Source organism: Xenopus laevis, chromosome 1S (assembly GCF_017654675.1).
Source record: "Xenopus laevis strain J_2021 chromosome 1S, Xenopus_laevis_v10.1, whole genome shotgun sequence".
Taxonomy (NCBI): Eukaryota; Metazoa; Chordata; class Amphibia; order Anura; family Pipidae; genus Xenopus; species Xenopus laevis.
In genome coordinates, this window is record NC_054372.1 from 104,820,252 (window position 1) to 104,842,352 (window position 22,101).

Consider the following 22,101-nt stretch of genomic DNA (forward strand, 5'->3'; position numbering starts at 1 on the left):
GATTATTAGTTTGGACAGTGCCTGGTTATAGTGGTGGTTGTTTTAAGTAGGGATGCACCGAATCCACTTTGCAAAAGATTCGGCCGAATACCGAACCAAATCCAAACCCTAATTTGCATATGCAAAGGGGTGGAAAGGGGAAAACATTTTTTACTTCCTTGTTTTGTGACAAAAAGTCACGTGATATCCCTCCCCATCCCTAATTTACATATGCAAATTAGGATTTGGATTCAGTTCGGCCAGACAGAAGGATTCGGCCGAGTGGTGCATCCCTAGTTTTAAGGTAACACTTCAAACTTATTATTGTAGAAATAATTAACAGATCAAACCCATATTTTTTTGTTGCCACTACAAGAGCACTGACACTGCAGCTCAGGGAATAAAAATTCCCCTCCACAGATCTAGCAGGACCAGCATTTCTTTCCTCCTTCCCTTAGATCAGTGATCCCCAACCAGTAGCTCGCGAGCAACATGTTGCTCTCCAACCCCTTGGATGTTGCTCCCAGTGGCCTCAAAGCAGACTATTATTTTTGAATTCCAGGCTTGGAGACAAGTTTTGGTTTCATAAAAACCAGGTGCACTGCCAAACAGAGTCTCAATGTAGGTTGCAATCCACGTAGGGGCTACTAAATGGCCAATCACAGCACTTATTTGGCACCCCAGGAACATTTTTTTTTATGCTAGTGTTGCTCCCCAACTCTTTTTACTTCTGAATGTTGCTCACGGGTTCAAAAGGTTGGGGATCCCTGCCTTAGATACAGACTGTCGTGTAACACCTGCAGCACCACAGTTTGGATTGGGTTCTTCCTCTCCAGTGGCTCCAGGTACAAATCCTCAGTCTTTAGTGTCGGACAGTGGAAATCATTAATGTGTTGAGAAGCAGTGCACCTTTAAAGAAACTACTCTGTATTGCTAGACACCACTGATAGATTTATATAGCCCACAACTAATCTGAGCAATCCTAACACCCCAATAGCAAAGTCACTTGGAGGAGTATAATATCATCTAGTGGAAGCTGCAGCATACCTCCCAACATTTTGGAAGTAAAAAGAGGGACAAAAATTTTTTTCCCGCACGTAGCGCAGCAATTTTTTTGACCACACCCCTTTCTGTGGCCACACCCCCTAATTACCATGTTTGTTTTACAAAATTTGGCAGGTTATGAAAGTTTGAAAATATTTCTCCTTATCTAAACTGTGTTTTTGTGTCTCAAAATTGTATCTTATATCTTATTTGTATCTTATTTGCACCTGTTAGCTGTTCTGGGCTCTCTGCTAAAAGCCAATTAAGTGAGAAACTTTGTTTCTTTTTCTGGCTGTTCAGTGCAGAGAAAAGAGGGACTTTCCAGTACAAATGAGGGACTGCGGGTTGAGCTGTCAAAAGAGGGACTGTCCCTCTGAAAAAGGGACAGTTTGGAGGTATGCTGCAGTTTTGTATCTAGACTAGATTCCTTTTATAATCAGAAACAATGCTTTCAGTTGTTCTGATCCTGTGTGACAGGCAATCGCTGAACTTTCCAGGAAAAGCAGAATGACCAGAAAGAGAGGCTATTCTGCTGCATATCAGTCGCACGCAAGAGCTAATAGTGATATATTTCAATATTGGGATGAGAATGCTGCTACTGTCGCAAACCTATGGGAAATAAACCGTCAGAGGAGCCAAATCCAGCTGCCATGCGGAGCATTCCATTCACACACAGACACATACATGTCAGACGCCACCATCTGAGTCCTGCGGCACATGTAATCGGGATCCCACAGTCATAGCTGTCTAGGACATCATGCAGGTTCCGAGCCCCACTCTGATTGGCTGTCGCACCATCTCTCCTCCCCTTCGTTCAAACGTGCGTTGAATGCATATGAAGGCGGGACCTCTCCCCTGCAAAGAGCCGGTGTCTCGCCTCTGCTGAGCGCCTGGAGCTGTGCGTTTAGGCGATACCGTCTTTATGCTTAGCTATCAACAAAGCGCAAGAAAAGGAGCAGCCCCTCTCCCATATCTGGATTTTTCTGTCTGAAAGGGAGGGGGGATTTACTGACCCATCACTGAAAATAGAAGACCCGGGGGGCGCTGCAGACACTGCATCCAAGTCCATCTAAAGGTTATCTTGGAACTGCTCCCTGTTCTGTATCACATCCCTCTGTTACTATTCCCACAGGCCGAGGAGGCCACTAGCAACTCTAACCCCTCACTCCCACACAGTTGCTTCCTCCATTCACACAGAGCACAATGTTGGTGGGACAGGGGACCAGCATTCTACCAACCAAATGAGAATTGTGGGGGAAATCTGAATCGTCCATTTGTTTTCCATCAGCACCATGCTTGCTTGGATTTAACTAGCTGCTAAAATCCCTTCATCTCCGCAAGATACAGGAGAAGCATCTTTAGCATCTTCCCGGTGCCAAGTATGGAGGCACTACAGCTGCCCGCTGCTCCCAGTTACATGGACATCTTGCTCCAAGGTGGGGGCAGATTCATGGATGCCCTGAGAGAATGTGAGGACTGTGGGTGGGAGTTGTCCTTGGCTACTCTGCAGAAACATGCCAGCCTTACCTGGGCAGAGCTCCTATGTCTGATCACAGCCGCATTGCTATGGACTAGCTTAAGAAGTGCAACCACAAGGTGGATCTTCCAGGTGAGTGACAGACTGACAGTTAATAATGCGCAGGGGAACAACCTGGCACTTTAAGGAGCAGCAAACTGGCATCTCTTTCTTAAATAATACCTACCCCTCTTAGACAGCATTATCCACATCCACACACCTTTCTACTAAAGGATGGTCATCTTCCAGAAAATAATAATACAAATTTGTCTTATAATAAAAACCTATATCAATTATCTTTTATAATCCAATTTTGCATTGGCATCTTCTGCTATGCTGAACCCTTGGATTTTTACCAATAGTAAAGTATCAGGCTGGCTGCCTGTCACCATAACTACCTCTGGCATCATGTATCCCCTTAATGCAATTTCATCCACGCATTCTACTACACAATCAGCAGTACAGCCTTAGGCCAAATCTATCAAATTCACCTAGAGTTATTTATGGACGTGTGCAGCGTGTATATACCTGCAATCAGTATATGAATCAGCCAGAAACCCCTTTCACTTAAATTTTCAGCTTAATATTATTAGGCTATATTTTTCAATTACTTTCTCAAATACACAAAACTGTTGGCGTAAGGAGGGCAGGGATCACATATTGTGACATGTAGGCCACAAAGCCATGATAGCCTGCAATCAAGCTGGAAAATAACAAAATTTCAATCACAGAGTTTGTGAAACACTCAACAAAATGAATACACATACTGTAGTTAATGCCCCATACTCCATACTTACCCCTTGGCGCAGATGCTTCCAGCAGAGTTCCACGCATATATCTTCCGCATCCTCTGTAAACTGAGATTGCCAATTTCCGTGTAATTCCGTGCATGTGCAGTTGTCGCAAACCGGCGAACTGCTCCAACTGCGCATGCGCAGAAATACCAATCCCCAGTCAGCTTACAGAGGAGGCGGAAGATGGATGAGTGGAACTCCGCTGGAAGAATCTGCGCCGAGGGGTAAGTATGGAGTATGGGGCATTTCCGCGGGGGGTAGTTAGCCTGGGGGGAGGAGGGGGGGGCTCTTCGTGGGGTGGGGGGATACAGGGTTTTTTGCAAAAGGGTTTCCTTCTCCTTTAAAGGAACAGTACAATCTAAAAATAAAACTGGGTAAATAGATAGGCTGTGCAAAATAAAACATGTTTCTAATATAGTTAGTCAGCCAAAAATGTAATGTATAAAGGAGTGAGCGGATGTCTAACATAACTGAACAGAATACAACTTCGTGATTTTCAGCTCTCTAACTCTGAGTTAGTCAGCGACTTGAAGGGGGGCACATGGGACATAACTGTTCTGTGAGTTTGCAATTGACCCTCAGCATTCAGCTCAGATTCAAAAGCAACAGATATGACCCATGTGCCCCCCCTCAAGTCACTTATCGGTTACTGCCTGATAACCAATCAGTGGAAACCAAGGGAGCTGCAAAGCAGGAAGTAGTGTTCTGGGTATTATGTTCGACATCCAGTCACTCCAGCCTTTATACATTATATTTTTGGCTAACTAACTATATTAGAAACATGTTTTATTTTGCACAGCCTATCTATTTACCTAGTTTTCTTTATATACTGAACAATTCCTTTAAGTCCAGAGATTTGTCCGATTTTTACAGTTCAAGCCCTGTTTGGTACAACCTTTTTTTCGGGGTAGGGTTGCCACCTATGACTAAGTGCCGAAGGGTGCGAAACGCGTAAGGTGGGCCATGTGGGGTCAGTATGTATCTAACTTTTAAATATGAACTTTAATAAATAAATTATTTTTACTAAATACAAGCCTTGGGACATATATCTTAAATTTTTCTTATTGGCTGCCTTTGGAACCGGGGCATGTCCCTCTGGCTGTGGTGAAAGATATACAGACAGGCCCGGATTTGTGGAAAGGCCACCTAGGCCCGGGCCTAGGGTGGCAGGATTTTAGGGGGGCGGCATGCTGCCCAACCACACCCACATTGGTTCAAAAACACTGGAGATGCGTTGGAGATACAATAATTTTTTTAATTTCCCGTGCGCCAATCCTCATTGCTCCTCTCCGCCTGGAGGGGACAGGGGCGAAGAACGGTAGTGGGCCTAGGGGCACCCACTATATAAATCCGGCCCTGTATACAGAAATCAGATGCATGGACTCCCAATTATGCAATGATTTAGGGTTGCCACCTGCCGATTTTTTGAAGGGCTGCCCGGGTCAAAACTACCTGCCCGGTTTTCCAAATTAGGAAAACCGGGCAGGAATTCCTATAATAAGTGACCGGCCAATCATAACCCTGTCCTTGATGGCACAGCCCCACCCCAGGTGCGTCACTGTCCCCCCCCCTCCGCATCACGGCCCGCCCCCCTGCCCAGTTCCTGGATTCCACAGGGCAAAAAGATGGGAACCCTAGTTCAGGGCCCCCCTTATCCATTGGTGGTTCAGTCATTCATCCACAGTTCCAATAATATCTATTACAGCAAATACGTTTTCCTTCCAAATTTCTCCTTAATTTACTTTTATGCTGGCCTCTCGTGTATTTGTCAGGGGAAGTTGCCATTCTCCCCAAATCTCCCCCAAATAAACCTTCAGTCTACGTGTACCTTGTCACTTCTCCAGGACCCCCCCCCCCCCCAGTGTGACCAGCCCTATGGTATGAGAACCACTGCTGTAAGATGTCAGGGGCCAGTTCCCATTACAGTTTGCCGAATAATTATCTGTTATTCCACACAGCAGAAAGGTTGACGCTTATGTAATCTTTAACCAGTCAAAACGAATATATCATCACTAGTTTATCATATTTGTACAAGAATCTACTGTGAAAAATGACAGCTTTCTGCCAGTCTCTGTTAAACCACATGAGAGTTTTCTACCTCCCCCCCAGCCAGCGTAATGGTGAATTGGGGAGAGGGCTGAAATGGATGGGGTGAAATGAATAGTTGCAGCTGCATAGCAGTTACCAGTAGCAACTTCAGCATCCGTTGGCATTTCCATAGCAACACTTACTTTATTCAAGGATAAGCCTTGTATTAAGTCTAAAATCAGACTTCTCCTTCAATAGCATTTTGCTTTCCTTCTATCAAAGCAATAAAGAAAACTTCTCCCTCAATCTTCTTTTTCTTAGGAGAGGTGTTTTTTTTTATCCTGTGGAATGGGTCTCTCCTCACACAACCCTGGGCTCCTATTTGTACTGGCTAATTGCTTGGCATTCAGGCATGATGTTTGCAGAGTAGACTACTTACTCCCATTGGTGCCTATTTATAAAAGATTGTAATTCAATTGTATTCCAGTGTGTTGCAGGATTTTGAGGCAACAGAGAATTACCCATTAATGCATTCATTACACATGGAAAATATTCATTTACTTTATGGAAAGTGAAGCAGTTGCTGGAAAATGATCTGCATTGAAATATGTACGTGAAATTCCCTTATTTTATCATATTTGTCACATTTGTGATGATACATACAAGTTTTTCATGGATTTTACCAATAAAAATGTTCTTTATGTAAACTGATTTGGGGAAAAAAAGACTTACATTTACACAGTTGTTATCGTGTTAATAAATAAATTGACTTTAAACATTCCATGTTTCATATGGAGCATGCTGTGTAGCTAACATGTATAATGTTCATGTGTTCTAGGCGCCAGTTCCTAATTTTAGCCAGAGTTCATAGTGCAGAATGGGGAAACTGCTGAGAACACAAGAGGTACTGTTACTTCTCTAGCTAAACATAGAAAGCTGACTAGAGAAACACCCATTTCCCCTGTCTCTCCACACTCCATTTTGTTGACTGTTTGGTTGTATCATTATTAAAAATCTGTTTTACTTTTTTTTTTTTAAAGATTTGTTTATTAATCCAACACATAGCCATACAGTAGGATAACATACAGGGCCATGCACATGACAATGGATTGAAATTTTTCATTATAACCCCTGGGAAAACATTAGAAGATGCGAGATTTAATGGGAAAAAAAAGAATGGAATGAGAGAAAGAAGAGAAAATCTGTTTTACTTCACAGAAGGCTTCCTCTTCGTACATTGATTTTCTCTTATATTTGACAAGTTAGCTTTCTTTTTGTAGAGAATATGTACTTTCTATTGGCTGCCATACTTGCCTATGAATAGCTAAGCTGTCACATTTTCCTAGGGCAATATTTTTTTGTTCAAACTTATATGAATCCACCATCTATACTGCATCCGTCTACACCAGGGATCCCCAACCTTTAGAACCCATGAGCAACATTCAGGAGTAAAATGAGTTGAGGAGTAAAGGTGGCCATACACGGATAGATCCGCTCGTTTGGCGATGTCGCCAAACGAGCGGATCTCCCTCCGATATGCCCACCTTGAGGTGGGCAATATCGGGCTGATCCGATCGTGGGCCCTAGGGCCCAACGATCGGATCCTAGCGTTCGCCAAACGGGCGGTCGGATCGCGGGACCGCATCAACGAACAGATGCGGCCGCGATCCGACGGGATTTTTAATCCCATCCGATCGAGATCTGGCCGACTTTCGGCCAGATCTCGATCGGGGAAGCCCGTCGGGGGCCCCCATACACGGGCCAATAAGCTGCCGACACGGTCTGTCGGCAGCTTTTATCGGCCCGTGTATGGCCACCTTTACACTAACATGAAAGATGTTCCTGGGATGCCAAATAAGGGCTGTGATTAGCCATTTAGTAGCTCCTATGTGGGTTGTCAACCTACATTGAGGTTCTGTTTGGCAGTGCACCTGGTGTTTGTGCAACTAAAACTTGCCTCCAAGCCTGAAATTCAAAAATAAGCACCTGTTTGAGGCCAATGGGAGCTACATCCAAGGGGTTTGAGAGCAAAATGTTGCCTACGAGCTACTGGTTGGGGATCACTGGTCTACACCATGAAAAGCAATTCTTAAGTAATGCGAAAGATATACAAAATACATTTTAACAAAGAAAATCTATATATAGGTATGGGACCTGTTATCCAGAATTCTTGGAACATGGGGTTATCCAGATCTTCCCCTAATTTGGATCTCCACACTTTAAATCTAATAGAAAATCATGTTAACATTAAATTAAACCAAAAAGGCTAAATTTGCTTCCAGTAAGGATTCATTAAATGTTAGTTTGGATCAAGTACAAGGTACTGTTTTAATATTACAGACAAATCATTTTTTTAAATTTGGATTAAACGGAGTCTATGGGAAATGGCCTTTCTGTAATTCGGAGTTTTCTGGATCCCATACCTGTATATATTTAAAGGGCATATGCTAGGCAAAGTAGGTCAACCCTATCTGATCTGCCACATCAGCACTGAGACTTGATGTTGGGAATGGGCATGGGAGACGTCATCATTGCTGATACAGAATGATGGGTTTTCACAACAAGGTATTTTGATACAAGTAGAAGCTGATCTGTTTCATATGCAGTTATGTTTTTGATGAGCATCATTCTAGCAAGTGTCTCTAGTGAGCATCTGACTGCTGCTTAATTGCCTCCATAGTGAAACGTTTAAATTTCACTTGAAATTCTGTCTGTCTTGCTCTTAGGTTACACTATATTACTTGTATGTAACACTTGTATTACTATATATATTTTTTTTTTTAGCAACTTTTTGTTTACCTTTTCAAAATACTACCATATGTACTTGTGAGTGGCAGAGTGTTCTTTTTTATGGAATTCACTTTGAACATAAAGATGTTCAGGAATTAATAATTACATTATCGGCCTTCAAAAGGGGCTGCATAATTACTGTGCGCAGAAATGTGAACAATATCTCTGCCTGGGTTACCTTTGGACAAATATGATAGAATTAAGGATATTAAATTGTGGCAGAAATTAACAGATTAAAAGTAGTAGTCAAATGCTCCAAAGTCTCATCATACAGCAAAAAATGATGTATGATAAACATCAATATAAAAAGCCCAATGAATTTTCATAATGGCTGCAAAATTTTGGCAGAGAAACTGCAAAATATTGTGGCAACAATACATTTTCAGAAGCATCAGTTACTACATCACAAAGGTTGCCACACATGCTTTTTTTTTTTTTTTCGGGTTTAAACATTTTATTGAAAATAGTTTCTTGTGGATGTTTACATACCATGAAAATTCATAAATGTTATCAATAGATATACAATATTGACAATTGCCTTTGTGTTATTGGGAGGTGGGGTGAGAACAAAGTATCGTATATATATTCTGACCCGAGTATAAGCCGAGGTACCTAATTTTACCTATGAAAACTGGGAAAATTTATTGACTCGAGTATAAGCCTAGGGTGAGAAATGCAGCAGCTACTGGTAAGTTTCAATAATCAAAAATCAAGTCATGAGTGGGTTAAATCACTTGATTAATAAATAATATTAAATTATAAAGTGCAGTGCAAATGAATTAATTAATCCCCATAAATTGATTAGGACATTTAATTAGAAAATCCCACCATTTTAAAATTTAAAAACACCTAGATAAATACTACTCTCCTTTGGTGAGATATAATTCATTGGTTTAATAAATTGATTATTAATAATTAGATTAAGACTGAGGACAATTTAAACAATTAATTTAAATTGAGTGATAATATACTGGTGATATAAAGTGCAGTGCTAATAAATATAAGTTAATAATAGACTAAAGTAGATTCTAAAAATATTTAAAAGTGACCATCAATTGAAAAGGATAAAGACACCCAACTGCTTGATTAATGAGAATAGGAGGAATAAGAAAATTGTAGATGGTGGAGTCTACAAAACCACGGCCTTTTGAGAAAGTAGTAAGGGAAGAAGTACAAAAGGAAAGTAAACCGAGCAGCAGGCTAAAGCGTTTCACCACCCCACTAGTTTTCAAAGTATCGGACTGTGATAAAGTTACGTAATAAATTACCATTAAAAGGATTTCAAATAAAGCAGAGTGACGCCAACGCGCTTCCCAATACAGAGCTTTGTCGAGGCAAGACTGTACTAATTGCACGTGACGCGCCACTCTCTAGCAGAGAGGTATAGCAGAGCTGAAATCAAGTCAAGTTTAACATCCAAATCTTAGTCCAAATCATAATCAAAGTCAAAATAAAATGCAAACACAAGATTAATCACAAAATCAATCACAAAAATGGTGCCTCCAGTAGTTTCCTGTTGCCTTCTCACAACTTTGTATTTGTAGAGTCCATTTTTGCTTAATTACTCAACTAGAGAGAAGGGTACAGCCTGTATGCCACACATGCTTTTATTAATATCACCAGTGCAACTCCTCCACAGCTGACAGTTTGTGTCCTGTACTGTATTTGGAGGTAGAAACCCAATCCTAACAGGCTACATTTTTCTTGACTTTATCAGTTTAAGACACAACTACAGTCCATTTATATTTGCATCTCTAAAACCCCTGAAAAACTGGTACTTTATTTGGGGAGGTTGTAAATAAAATTAGTCTAGTATCTGACTGTAAAATTAGTAGGAGATAGCAGAAGATGCAAGGTGAATAATATCCGTATGATTTACTTCTTACTGTTTGTAAAGTCACTGGGGTGCAGATCATGAATTGAATTTGCAAACGGCCTGCTTAGTTTTAAAGAATTTCTTCTTCTGTTGTATCTACAGCCGTTTGCTCATTGGTGTCAGCTGCACCCAAAAGAAGCCAGTAAGGTTCCGGAAAGTGCCTGGAAGCTCCTCTTCTACACCATTTCTTGGTCCTACAGCTTTTACCTCCTGTTCTTCACTGAGTACAATTTCTTCCATGACCCTTCTTCTTCCTTTCATGGTATGACCAGGGCTGCTTATAAATAGTCTAATAAGTAACTGTAACCAGACAGTCTTCCAGTGCAGAACAAAGTCACAGTGTTTTTGTTTGGGTCAAACAAATAAAAGTGGCATATAACTGCATATTATAAAGCTCAGTGTCAAAATAAAAATTAGGTAAATAGGCTGTAAAAAAAATGTTTCTAATATAGTTAGTAAGCCAAAAATATAATGTATAAAGACTGGATTGACTGGTTGTGTAACATTATAGCCAGAACACTTCTTTCTGCATTTCAGCTCTCTAACTCTGAGTTAGTCAGTGACTTGAAGGGGGGGGGGCACATGGTACATAACTGTTCAGTGAGTTTGCAATTGATCCTTAGCATTCAGCTCAGATTCAAAAGCAACAGATATGACCCATGTGCCCCCCCTCAAGTCTCTGATGGTTACTGCCTGGTAACCAATCAGTGGAAACCAAGAAAGCTAACAAGCAGGAAGTAGTGTTCTGGCTATTATGTTCGACATCCAGTCACTCTAGCCTTTATACATTACATTTTTGGCTAAATAACTATATTAGAATCATTTATTTTGCACAGCCTATCTATTAACCCAGTTTTTATTTTTACACGGAACAATTCCTTTAAATATTTGCTACATTGGTTTTGTGTGAAATAATGGAATAATTATGTATGTTTGTAGCTCTCTAGAAGCAGGTTACATCTGAGACACTTACCTGCTGGCTTTTTGGCAGCATGGTCTCATTGTAATCATGGGCACAGGGTTTGGGGCATGGCTCAGACAGGACAATTGGTATAATACAAAAGTGCCACTAGAAGTGTATTAACTCTGCATTTGCAACAGAATAAAGGCGGCATTAATACATATTTTTATCACAGTCTGGTTTGTTGGCTAAATTTAAAACCTAACCCTTTTGCTTATATTTTTCCATGTTTTGGGATGTACCAACCTCAAATATGTGGCTATATGTTTCACATTATTTAATACCATTATTTGCATTTCCACTGTATACAATGCACAAAAAGGTTAGGTCATGCAAAGGTTAGGTATGCTTTCTGATGTGCTTTCACGTTTTTTTGAGTAATTTCTGCTTTTGTGCCCATAAAGGTCAGTCTTATGCAGAGCAGCTTTTATATTGTTGACTGATTCTCCTTCATTTCAGTCTGATCTACTCAGCTGAGCGGATTGATTTTTTGCTTGTCTCATAAGGTTCCTTATTGTTTTGATGACCCTCAGATTCAAATCCTAAAAAGTGATCCATTAACAGCAGCATTTTTATCCCCAATGGGGCAGTTGTTTGTAATTTGCTGGTAGAGGCCAATAGAAAATCAGTGGTTCTCAAATGCACAAATGTAGAACTTCCTTAGCATGGGTTTACGTTTGCAAACAGAATATTTTTGTTTTTTTATTATATTATTTTCAAACAGTCAAATTAAAAAACTAATTTTGCGTTTCAGTTATTTGAATTTGTAGTATCACAGATGGATTTGTTTCTTAGTAAAATGAGAGAACTGAACCAGGGTCTGAATACTTTTGCAAGGTACTCCGGGGAATCGCATTTCCAGTTTGTTTTTAAAGCCTCCTGGATAGAGGATTATAGACCTTGTACATGTACATAGCTGCTAATACTGAATAATATAGCTTTGCAGGATAATAACAAGGCTCGTGCCACAAAAGCAAATAAGACTGCAGTGTTGTATAGAGGTCTTTAGTGAGGGGAACACTATAGTATACAAAATAACTTGTTTTTCTGCTGGAGTAGTGATTTTCTCATGCTATTATTATTGAGGTAGACCCATAGTGGTAGGCTTTACTGACAGGTATTGCAGTTCAGTCATCACCTATCTATAGGATACTCAGCAAAGGCACCTCCTTTGAGATGCAAACCAGCTTGGGCAATGCAGGCTGCCGGGTTGCCCAGTGACTGCCCCAGCTGATATTAACATGACTGCAGACATGAGGGAACCCTGCTGGGCACTTTTTAGAAAAATGACATCAGTAAAATAAATCATTAAACAGCACACATTTCTATTTAATATTAATATTTTTATTTATGTTATTATTTGCTTTTGTATCTTTGGTATAGTATACTAGTGCTACTTAGTAATAGTCTCAAGGACTATTAGCAAAGAAATCTTAATTTCTAAATCACTCTAGGGGGCCTTTTTATTAAACCTCAACTTTTAATGGGCATTAATCCATGGAAGCCAATAAAATATTTGATTTAAATTGTTCTACCCACAACTGGCACCCATAGCACTGATTGGTTGCTAAGGATTATTGCCCAGGATCAAATTGCCAAGTCTTTATAAATCAGTAGCCAATGTCTTGTCCTTAGTTTCTTTTATAAAGGAAAATGACAAAACACCATTATTATTTTGGAAAATAAACCTGAGAATACGGACATTTCAGGCGACAACATCTGCACATTTGTGTCTTGCTTCTATATTAATCCTCATTCTTTCCTTGATGGAATGCAGGTTGGAAGTCAGGAGTGCAGGTTCCCAGGGATATTGCCCTGGTGTATCTCATACAAGGTAGTTTCTATGCACACTCCACATATGCCACCCTCTATATGGACTCATGGAGGAAAGACTCTGTTGTCATGATTCTGCACCACCTGGTCACATTCATTCTTATTACTTTCTCATATGCTTTCAGGTAAGTCAGATACTTCAGGGTATATACTTCATTTCCAAAAGGTTTCCATTGGAACAGTTTTGTATGTTTTCGTTCTCGTTTTGGTTTTTTTTTTTTGAAAACTATGCAGTTTCAATACAGGCGTCATTTACATAGACCATGGACAGAAGTACAAGATCATTAAGGGATACAAAACTCACCAATCAGTGCTCATTGAAAAAGCACGTCTGTCAACAGTCTGGCTGCCCTTTCAGACAAAAATCCAGAGAAAGATGTGTTTGTGTGCTCTCTCTAACCTACCTGTCTGAATGACAAGTGAGTTAAAGGGTGGGAGTGGGAATGCCTAGGTGCCTCATCCCACCTGTCCCTCAGCAGGCAGCAACGTACTCATCGCAGGGACACAGGTTTGTGTGTTCCAGTTTGAAGGCCACATAGTGCAAAATGTTGCACCTTGTGCTCTTCTTTACACATATTAAATGACCCTTACATGTTTATGTTTTTATTGGGCACATTAAAAATCCACAATAGCCTCCAGATCAAAGATGATGAGCTCCATCTGGCACAATAAATTATATTAAAGGGGTAGTTTAACTTTAAGTTAACTTTTAGTATGTTATAGAATATCTAATACTAAGCAGCTTTTCAATTGGTCTTTATTTATATTTTATAGTTTATTCGTTATTTGCCTTTCTCTTCTAACTCTTTTCCGCTTTAAAAATGTGGTCACTGACCCCATCTAAAAAACAAATGCAAATGATGACGCATCTTTCTATTCAGCTCCTCTCCTATTCATATTCCAGTCTATTATTCAAATCAAAGAATGGTTGCTAGGGTAATTTGGACCCTAGCAACCAGATTGCTGAAACTGCAAACTGGAGGGCTGCTGAATAAAAAGCTAAATAACTAAAAAAACACAAATAATAAAAAATGAAAACCAATTTCACTTTCAATTTCAGGGTCGAGTATCGAGGGTTAATTATCCCTCGATATTCGACCCTTAGTAAATGTTCCCCCAGGTATCTTTGTCAAAAAGCATCCCCTGTCATTGGTTCATATATGTGCAGGTTGAGCAATGACGCATTAAATGCAGCAGTAGTAATTTGAAGAAACAGGGCCAGCAGGGTTATACCTAGAGTGATAAGAAAAAACATGTATAAAATGTTGAGAGATAAGGCAGAGAACATTATAGATAATCTCATATGCTTATTTTTTATTATGTTGCCCTTGTATTTGTCTAATGAAAATATTACGAATTGAATATATTATTAATTACCTCTGCAATAGTAACTTAGCTTGTACATTCAGCTGTGCATAAATACTGAATGTATGGTCACAAAATTGCTCAGGCCTGAATTTGTGTGCAAACCACAAAGGACCAGGCCTACAGCTGGGGGCGACATGCCTCCCACTCGCCGCATCAAACAACTGGGGACTTCAAAAAGGGGGAGCTGCTAAGGCGAGGGAGTGAGTGGGGTTGTGGAAGGGGGGAGGGTGTTGCAAGCGGGTCAGGGGGGTGTGAGATTGTGTGAGCGGGTTGGGTGTGGGGTGCAAGCAACCTAGTGGCACACAGTTTTTGAATCCAAGCCTGAAACTGCTTATCATCTCTCTACTATAATCAGTCAGCTTACCAAAAGGCAGAAGAAGTGTGAGTTCTCTGACAAGGGTGTAAGGTCTGGTTTCTTAGGGGACACAGTTAAAATTGCTGGTAATGAAAAGGTCTGCATGTACCAGCAGCAGTAACAACGAGTGTTCTCATTGCCTTCAACAGAGAGAGTATAATAAATACAGGTGCATCAAAATTCCATACTGACCCATGTGCCACATAGTGCAAAATGTTGCACCTTGTGCTCTTCTTTACACATATTAAATGACCCTTACATGTTTATGTTTTTATTGGGCACATTAAAAATCCACAATAGCCTCCAGATCAAAGATGATGAGCTCCATGCCTCTACTGCAGGATTACATTATACTCTAACTTTCTTTTTTTGCAGGTATCACAACATTGGAATCCTTGTTCTCTTCCTCCATGACATTAATGACATACAGCTTGAATTCACTAAGCTAAATGTCTACTTTAAAACCAGGGGTGGGAAATACCACAAAGTTAATGACTTCATTTCTGATGCTGGCTGTGTGACATTCGGCATGAGCTGGTGAGAATGCTCTTGGACAATTCCCAACAATCATTTATACACCTGGCACTAAGGTTTGTCCTGCAGTTTACTAAACCCTAAATGTGTTCTCCTCTTCTTCCAGGTTCTGGTTCCGATTGTTCTGGTTTCCTCAGAAAGTTCTCTATGCTACCTGTTATTCAAGCCTTGAGTCCAATCCAAACATCCCTTTTTATTTCTTTTTTAACAGTCTGCTTTTTGTGTTGACACTGATGAATATATATTGGTTTTTGGTGAGTATTACCATCTTTGCTAATAGTAGCTATATTAACTGAAAACATATAAAGTGGTTTAGTGTCCAATTTCTTTCATACTTTGACATGTTTCCCGAGGTTATCGGAGCACAAGTACTCACAGTATGGGGCTATCACCAGACACATTGATAACTCCATATTAAAGAGTTGTAATTTACTGTATGTAACACTTTATATTACCCTTGGTGCACAGATGTTGCTGGACTGCAACACTTAGAATCCTCCAGAATATTTATCAAAAACTGAAAACAAAGTACAGAATGGGATCCGTTATCAGGAAACCCATTACCCTGAAAGCTCCAAATAAATGAAATGCTGTCTCCCATTTTATTCAAATAATCCAAATTTCCTTTCTCTCTGTAATACTAAAACAGTTCCTTGTATTTGATCCAAACTAAGAGATATTTAATCCTTATTGGAAGCAAAACCAGCCTATTGGTTTTATTTAATGTTTACATGATTTTCTAGTAGATTTATAATCTAATAGTAAGTATGAAAATCCAAATTATGGAAAGATCCTTTATCTGGAAAACTCCAGGCCCCGAGCATTCTGGATAACATGTTTCATACCTGTACACCAAAAGGGAGCTCCTTAATTCTCTATTCACTTATACAGGCTAGGAGTTGCTTGTGGCTTGTAGCAGGGGCATATCCAAGTGTGACCTTTCTGTAGAAGAATGCGTCTGCCATAATTCTAGAGGAGAATCAATTCTCAGTTAGCATTTTAGCAAGGAACAGCAAAAAAGCACAGGTTTCTTTAAGGAAAAGTTACATAAAAAATGTGTTTTTAAGGAATGAATAAATAATGGACTGATGCCCTGCACTGGTAAAACTGGTGTGTTTGCTTCAGAAACACAACTATAGTTTAAATAAACAATCTGCTGTGTAGCCATGAGAGCAGTCATTGAAGTACAAGACACATAGTATATAATGGATAAGATATGTAGAATCCAATTGTATACTACAGAGCTTATCTGTTATCTGCGGTGTAACCTGTGCCATTTCCTCTTTTTGTAGCTTTGAATGGCTGCCCCCATGGCTACACTGGAGCTCATTTATATAAAGTATTGTTGTGTTTCTAAAGCAGAACTTTTACCAGTGCATGGCAACAGTACATTTTATTTTAATTACTTTAGGACACTTTTTTCTCATTTTTTGGTGTTACTATTCCTTTAAAGGGGTTGTAAACCTTTGAATTAACTTTATATGAGTATGATGTAGAAAGAGATATTCTGACAATTCTGAAATTGACAATTTGCTAATTTATTTGTGGTTTTTGAGTTATTTAGTCAGCAGCTTTCTAGTTTGTAATTTCAGAAATCTGGCTGCTCAGATCCAAATGACCCTAGTATTTATAAATAGAAAGAATGAACAACAAAAAAGTAACAATAACAATAAGGGGCACATTTACTTTGCTCGAGTGAAGGAATAGAATAAAAAAAACTTTGGATTTCGAATGTTTTTTTTGGCAACTTCGAACATCGAATTGGCTACTTCGACCTTCGACTACGACTTTGAATCGAACGATTCGAACTAAAAATCGTTCGAATATTCGACCATTCGATAGCCGAAGTACTGTCTCTTTAAAAAAACTTCAACCCCCTACTTCGCCACCTAAAACCTACCGAGGTGCAATGTTAGCCTATGGGGAAGGTTCCCATAGGCTTTCCTATGTTTTTTTGGTCATAGAAAAATCTTTCGATCAATGGATTAAAATCAACCTAACGCGTTTCGGGAATATATCCCTAAATCATAGGCCTATGATTAAGGGATATATTCCCGAAACGCGTTAGGTTGTTAACAGCAGTTATCCCAATAAACCTATCCAGAAGTGCCGTCTGCCTGTTGAGATATGACATATACTTTTTAGTAGTATGTGCCACTGGGTAATCATAAATAGAAAATTGCCATTTTAAAAAATAAGGACCACCCCTTGGGACCCTTGAATTCACAGTGCACACAAACAAACCAAACAAGCCATACATGTTAGGTCACATGAGCCAATTAACAGCCAGAGTTCTGTCTTTTGCTTCCACATTTTTTCCTGTTACAGTTAGAGTTGTAGTATTTCTGGTCAGGTGATCTCTGAGGCAGCACACAGACCATCATGAAATGGTGGTTCAAGGCAAGAGATGTAAAAGGGCTATATTTTCTTTAATATGTATATACCAGTTTGGTAAGATTCTTTAATATGCCACTTAATTTAATATAATATCTGTTCTGTTCATTTTGGGGGTTTAGTTTTCCTTTAAGAGCTGAAAATGTTGCTCAGGCTGCAAAGATAGATAAAATAAGCAGCAGCTCCCTATAGTAATTTAATTAAGAAGAAAGTCTTTTCAGGGACCCAAAGTTTTAGAAAAGTGTGTTTTTTTGCAAATACAGTTTATAGTAAATTGATGCATCATCCAGGACCTGCACTGGTCCCTTTTATACTTCTGCTCACCCTGCTAGCAACAATTTGCTGACTCTATTGTAATCCCTTATATCAGGGCTGTCCAACTGGCGGGCTAACTGGCCGCTTTTGGTCTGCGACCCCCCTTGTGTGGCCCCCCACCTACCTGCTGTGTTTTCTTACCATGTGTAAGATTTTAATGTTATCACTACAGGGATTAACTGGCCCCTGCAATTCAGACTAATCCCCTGTATTATTCACTCCTGTGACCCTCCTGTATTGTTCAAACTTGTGACTTTTGTTCACACCCCTAAAGCCCTGTACTGTCCACACCTGAGACCAAGACTGAAACTGCCCACATTGTTCACCTGTTCACACTTTATACAAAATGCTAATGGAGCACCAGCACTGTGTCACTGTATGTAGTACATCTTAGACTGGTCCTGATAGGTTTCCCTGTCTCCTGCTCTGTTCTGCCTTCCATATGCTCCCTGTGTGCCATGCTGTGCCTGTGTGTGCCCTGCTCTGCCTGTGGAACATAAGCCTGGTATTTGTTCTGGGAGTTTGTTAGTATTTGAAAATAAATTATTGTTAGGGGCCCCTAAGGAGTTTAATTATGTGCTGGGGGGTGCTGTGTTATCCAAGGGGAGGAGGAGGTATATGGATTTAAGGGTATGTCTTAATATGACAACTTTTTTCACATATGAGTGATAAATGATATCCCTGCAGTGAGCACCAACCATTTGGTTTTTTGGTGTGCTATTAATATGGACATGAACTTGTGGTGACATGGGTGTGGTTTAAAGTAGGTGTGGTTTAAAAACAAGGAGTGGTCAACACTGGCTTCCATTATCGGCCCTCCACTAAGTAGGCCGGAAAAATTTCAGCCCTCTGTAGCACAGAAGTTGGACAGCACTGCCCTATATGAATATTCAGATAAGGTAATGTACATTCTGTGCACCAAAATCGGTATTACAACTCCTGTATATATAAAAGAGAGCATACCTGGGCATTATCCACAACTTATAAGCAGGGTATATGTCTCTATCTCTCTATTTATTAACACTGGTGGTACAAAGACATTTTCTCTTGGGTATCCCCCAGGAGGCCAATCATGGCTTAATTACTGATTAATACTGTATATATAGACATTTTGTCTTTCTTTTGCCCCCTTAGTACATTGTGATGTTTGTCATGAAAGTGTTAACAGGGCAAATTCAAGAAGTCAATGATGTCAGAGAATATGATGATGGTGAGAATCAAAACATAGAAGTCCCTGCAAAAAACAATAACAACCGACACAAGGACAATCTTAGCAATGGGTAAGTCCGAAAAAAAGAGTGTAGCTTTTAGTACCTCTCCGTTAGTACCTTTCTATTTTCCTAGAAAATTATGGTAAACAATACACCATCATTTATTACTTCTAGCATAGATAATGGGAAATATGATGAAACGACACTATTCCGTGTCTGAATTTTGATTCTGTAAAAAAAAAAACACAGCTGCAAGCAAAACACCTGGGGGCAGGTTTATCAAGGGTCGAATTGAAAATTCTAAGTAGAAAAATTTGAATTTCGAGCTATTTTGGTGTATTTCCACTAGAAAGTCCAAATTAGATTCGAACTTGAAAAAAAAATAGAAAATTCAAATATTGAAATTTATTATGTCTCTTTAAAAATTTGACTTCGACCATTTGCCATCTAAAACTTGGCGAATTGCTGTTTTAGCCTATGGGGGGGCCTCCTATAAGCTATTTGGAGTCAATTGGTGGACTTTGAAAAATCAAAGTTTTTTCAGAAAATACTTTGAATCGAATACGATCTTACTTCGATTCGAACGATTGAATATAGCCTATTCACCCGCAAAAAAGAACTTCGATTTTTTTTTTTAATAAATTTCGGATGGTCTTTTTTTTATCAGTATTTTGAAGTTATGGGAGTTCAAAAAAACTCCCATTACTTCGAAATTCGACCCTTGATAAATCTGATAATGCGGTGTGCACTATGCTGCTAAATGTATTACCACATTTCATAATTACATTTCTCACCCAGAACTAAGAATTACCAATACTTAAAGCATCCCTATGCAACTGCTCCACCATTCTGTGATGTAATATGTAGGGATGCACTGAATCCACTATTTTGAAAACATTTTTACTTCCTTGTTTTGTGACAAAAAGTCACGTGATTTCCCTCTCCTCTTCCATATGCAAATTAGGATTCGGTTCAGGCGGACAGAAGGATTCGGCCGAATCCTGCTGAAAGGCCCCCATACATGGGCCGATAAAAGCTGCTGATAGACCAAGTAGGCAGGTTATTGGCCCCAGTGTGGGACCATCCGACGAGTTCCCTGATCGATATCTGGCCTAAAGTGATCTCAGATCATGACTTCACCAAACGAGCGGATCTCTACATCCATGGCCGCCTTAACTCCTGTTTCTTATCTAACCGTCTTTTCTTATCTTTTTTTAGGCAATCTAATTCAAATGGATGTGTAAAGAAAAAGAGGATTTAGATGAGAATTGAATAACAACCCGCACGTCTCACATTCATTCCTTTTGTGGTTAGAACATCGACCGAAGCAGTTTCATCTCCACGTTAAGGCACGCAACACAAAACATGTCAAAATGAACTGAATCACTTAGCTAAAACTTGGATGTTTTTCTTCATTTATATCTCTTACCTAGCTAATGAATTTAACACTATCTACTATGAAAACATGAAAGCAGTACAGATTCACTAAAGATGCACTGCACTTTATGTCATGTCAATTTCTTTTATTGTCCTTGCTGTGGTTTCCCATCTAGTGCTATTGCTCAGCAAGTCTTGCTGTTCACATGTACTTAATAGGCAGTGTCAGCCGCCAGTGAGAGCGTGAGTCAGACAGCTGATAGGGCTAATACATAGCGCAGTTATGGAAAAAACTGATTGATGTGGTTTTGTATTTGTAGCTCCAGGATGCAGCCCCATAGTAATCAATGGGTGGACTCATTTCTAATCAGAAATGTGATTGTATAATAGGGATCACAGTTTAATTTTTATTGACTTGCACAATAACCCAGGCCTGAAGCCATGAGCAGCCCTCCTAGATTTTTTCCAGATATATACACAATGAGGGGGTTCAGGGCATTAACAGACTCATATTTCTAGAATTATCTAGACTTCTAGAAACTAATGCATTTTTATCTCCATACATTTCTTTAGTAATTCTGTGCCATAATCTTGGTTCCCAGAAGACTTTTCTAATCATTACCAGTGTTATGTTTCCTAAGCGTAACTAAATGAATAATCATTTTTAAAAAAAAGTGTTTGTTGTTTATTTGAGTCAGAATTTTAAACTTTTTCCATGGATTGTATTTGTTAGTCAACAAGTGGATATTTTCAGCTTTTTGGGAAAAGCTCTAGGTCTCATTTACACCATGGATTCAGTTTGACTGCAGTGAGTAATCATACATTCTGGACTCACATTCATCTTGTGCAGAAGGAATAGATGTAGTTGCTCTGCACTGTCCAGAGTGTATGATTCCTCACAATTAAATAAGGCCATACACACTTGCCATCCAATTTATACAACAGACAATCTTTATTTCATCTTGCAATCAGCTCTAAGCCTGAAGAGTAGATGAGCCTTCATGCAACCTGACCATTTTCTGCAATATTTCAATATGTTAGAGCAGCATATAAGCAGAACAGAAACATGAGTCCCAGTCCCTGGGGCTTAAAGGGGACCTGTGAAATATTGTAATTTATCATGGAATAAAAAGCTCTGACCCGAAGGATACAATTTGTTGCTGCAAGACCCTGACATTTGCATTAGTGCCCACTAACCTCTGGCAACACACTTAAAATATTATATACAATATTAGACATAATTTTACATTTATAGAGGATTCAAAAGAGGGTATCTATCTGAGTACCTGTGCCAGAAACAGGATAACTCCCCTCATATGTGAAGTACAGGGACCTGTTATCCAGAATACTCCGGACCTGGGGTTTTCCGGATAACGGATCTTTCCGTAATTTGGGTCTTCATGCCTTAAGTCTACTAGAAATTCATTTAAACATTAAACAAACCCAATAGGCTGGTTTTGCTTCCAATAAGGATTAATTATATCTTAGTTGGGATCAAGCACAAGCTACCGTTTTATTATTACAGAGAAAAAGGAAATCATTTTTAAAAATTTGGATAAAATGGAGTCTATGGGAGACAGCCATTCCGTAATTCAGAGCTTTCTGGATATCGGCTTTCCGGATAAGGGATCTTATTCCTGTACTCATAAACAAATGATTGCATCCAAACATTGTTGGTCATTGCACCAACAATAAAGGTTGTAGTATGGAAGCAGTGCACCATACA

The 22,101-nt window shown here is 39.5% G+C and overlaps 1 protein-coding gene across 1 annotated transcript; it reads left to right on the top strand.

Moving 5' to 3' along the window:
- The first annotated feature begins 1,802 nt into the window (after positions 1-1,802).
- Positions 1,803-21,040, top strand: cers1.S (ceramide synthase 1 S homeolog). Its single transcript, XM_018239864.2, has 7 exons — positions 1,803-2,632; positions 10,130-10,289; positions 12,766-12,946; positions 14,920-15,081; positions 15,185-15,332; positions 18,922-19,067; positions 20,217-21,040. Exons 1-7 carry the CDS (start codon positions 2,405-2,407, stop codon positions 20,257-20,259), a joined length of 1,068 nt encoding a protein of 355 aa, XP_018095353.1. The 5' UTR covers positions 1,803-2,404; the 3' UTR covers positions 20,260-21,040.
- Positions 21,041-22,101: the final 1,061 nt, after the last annotated feature.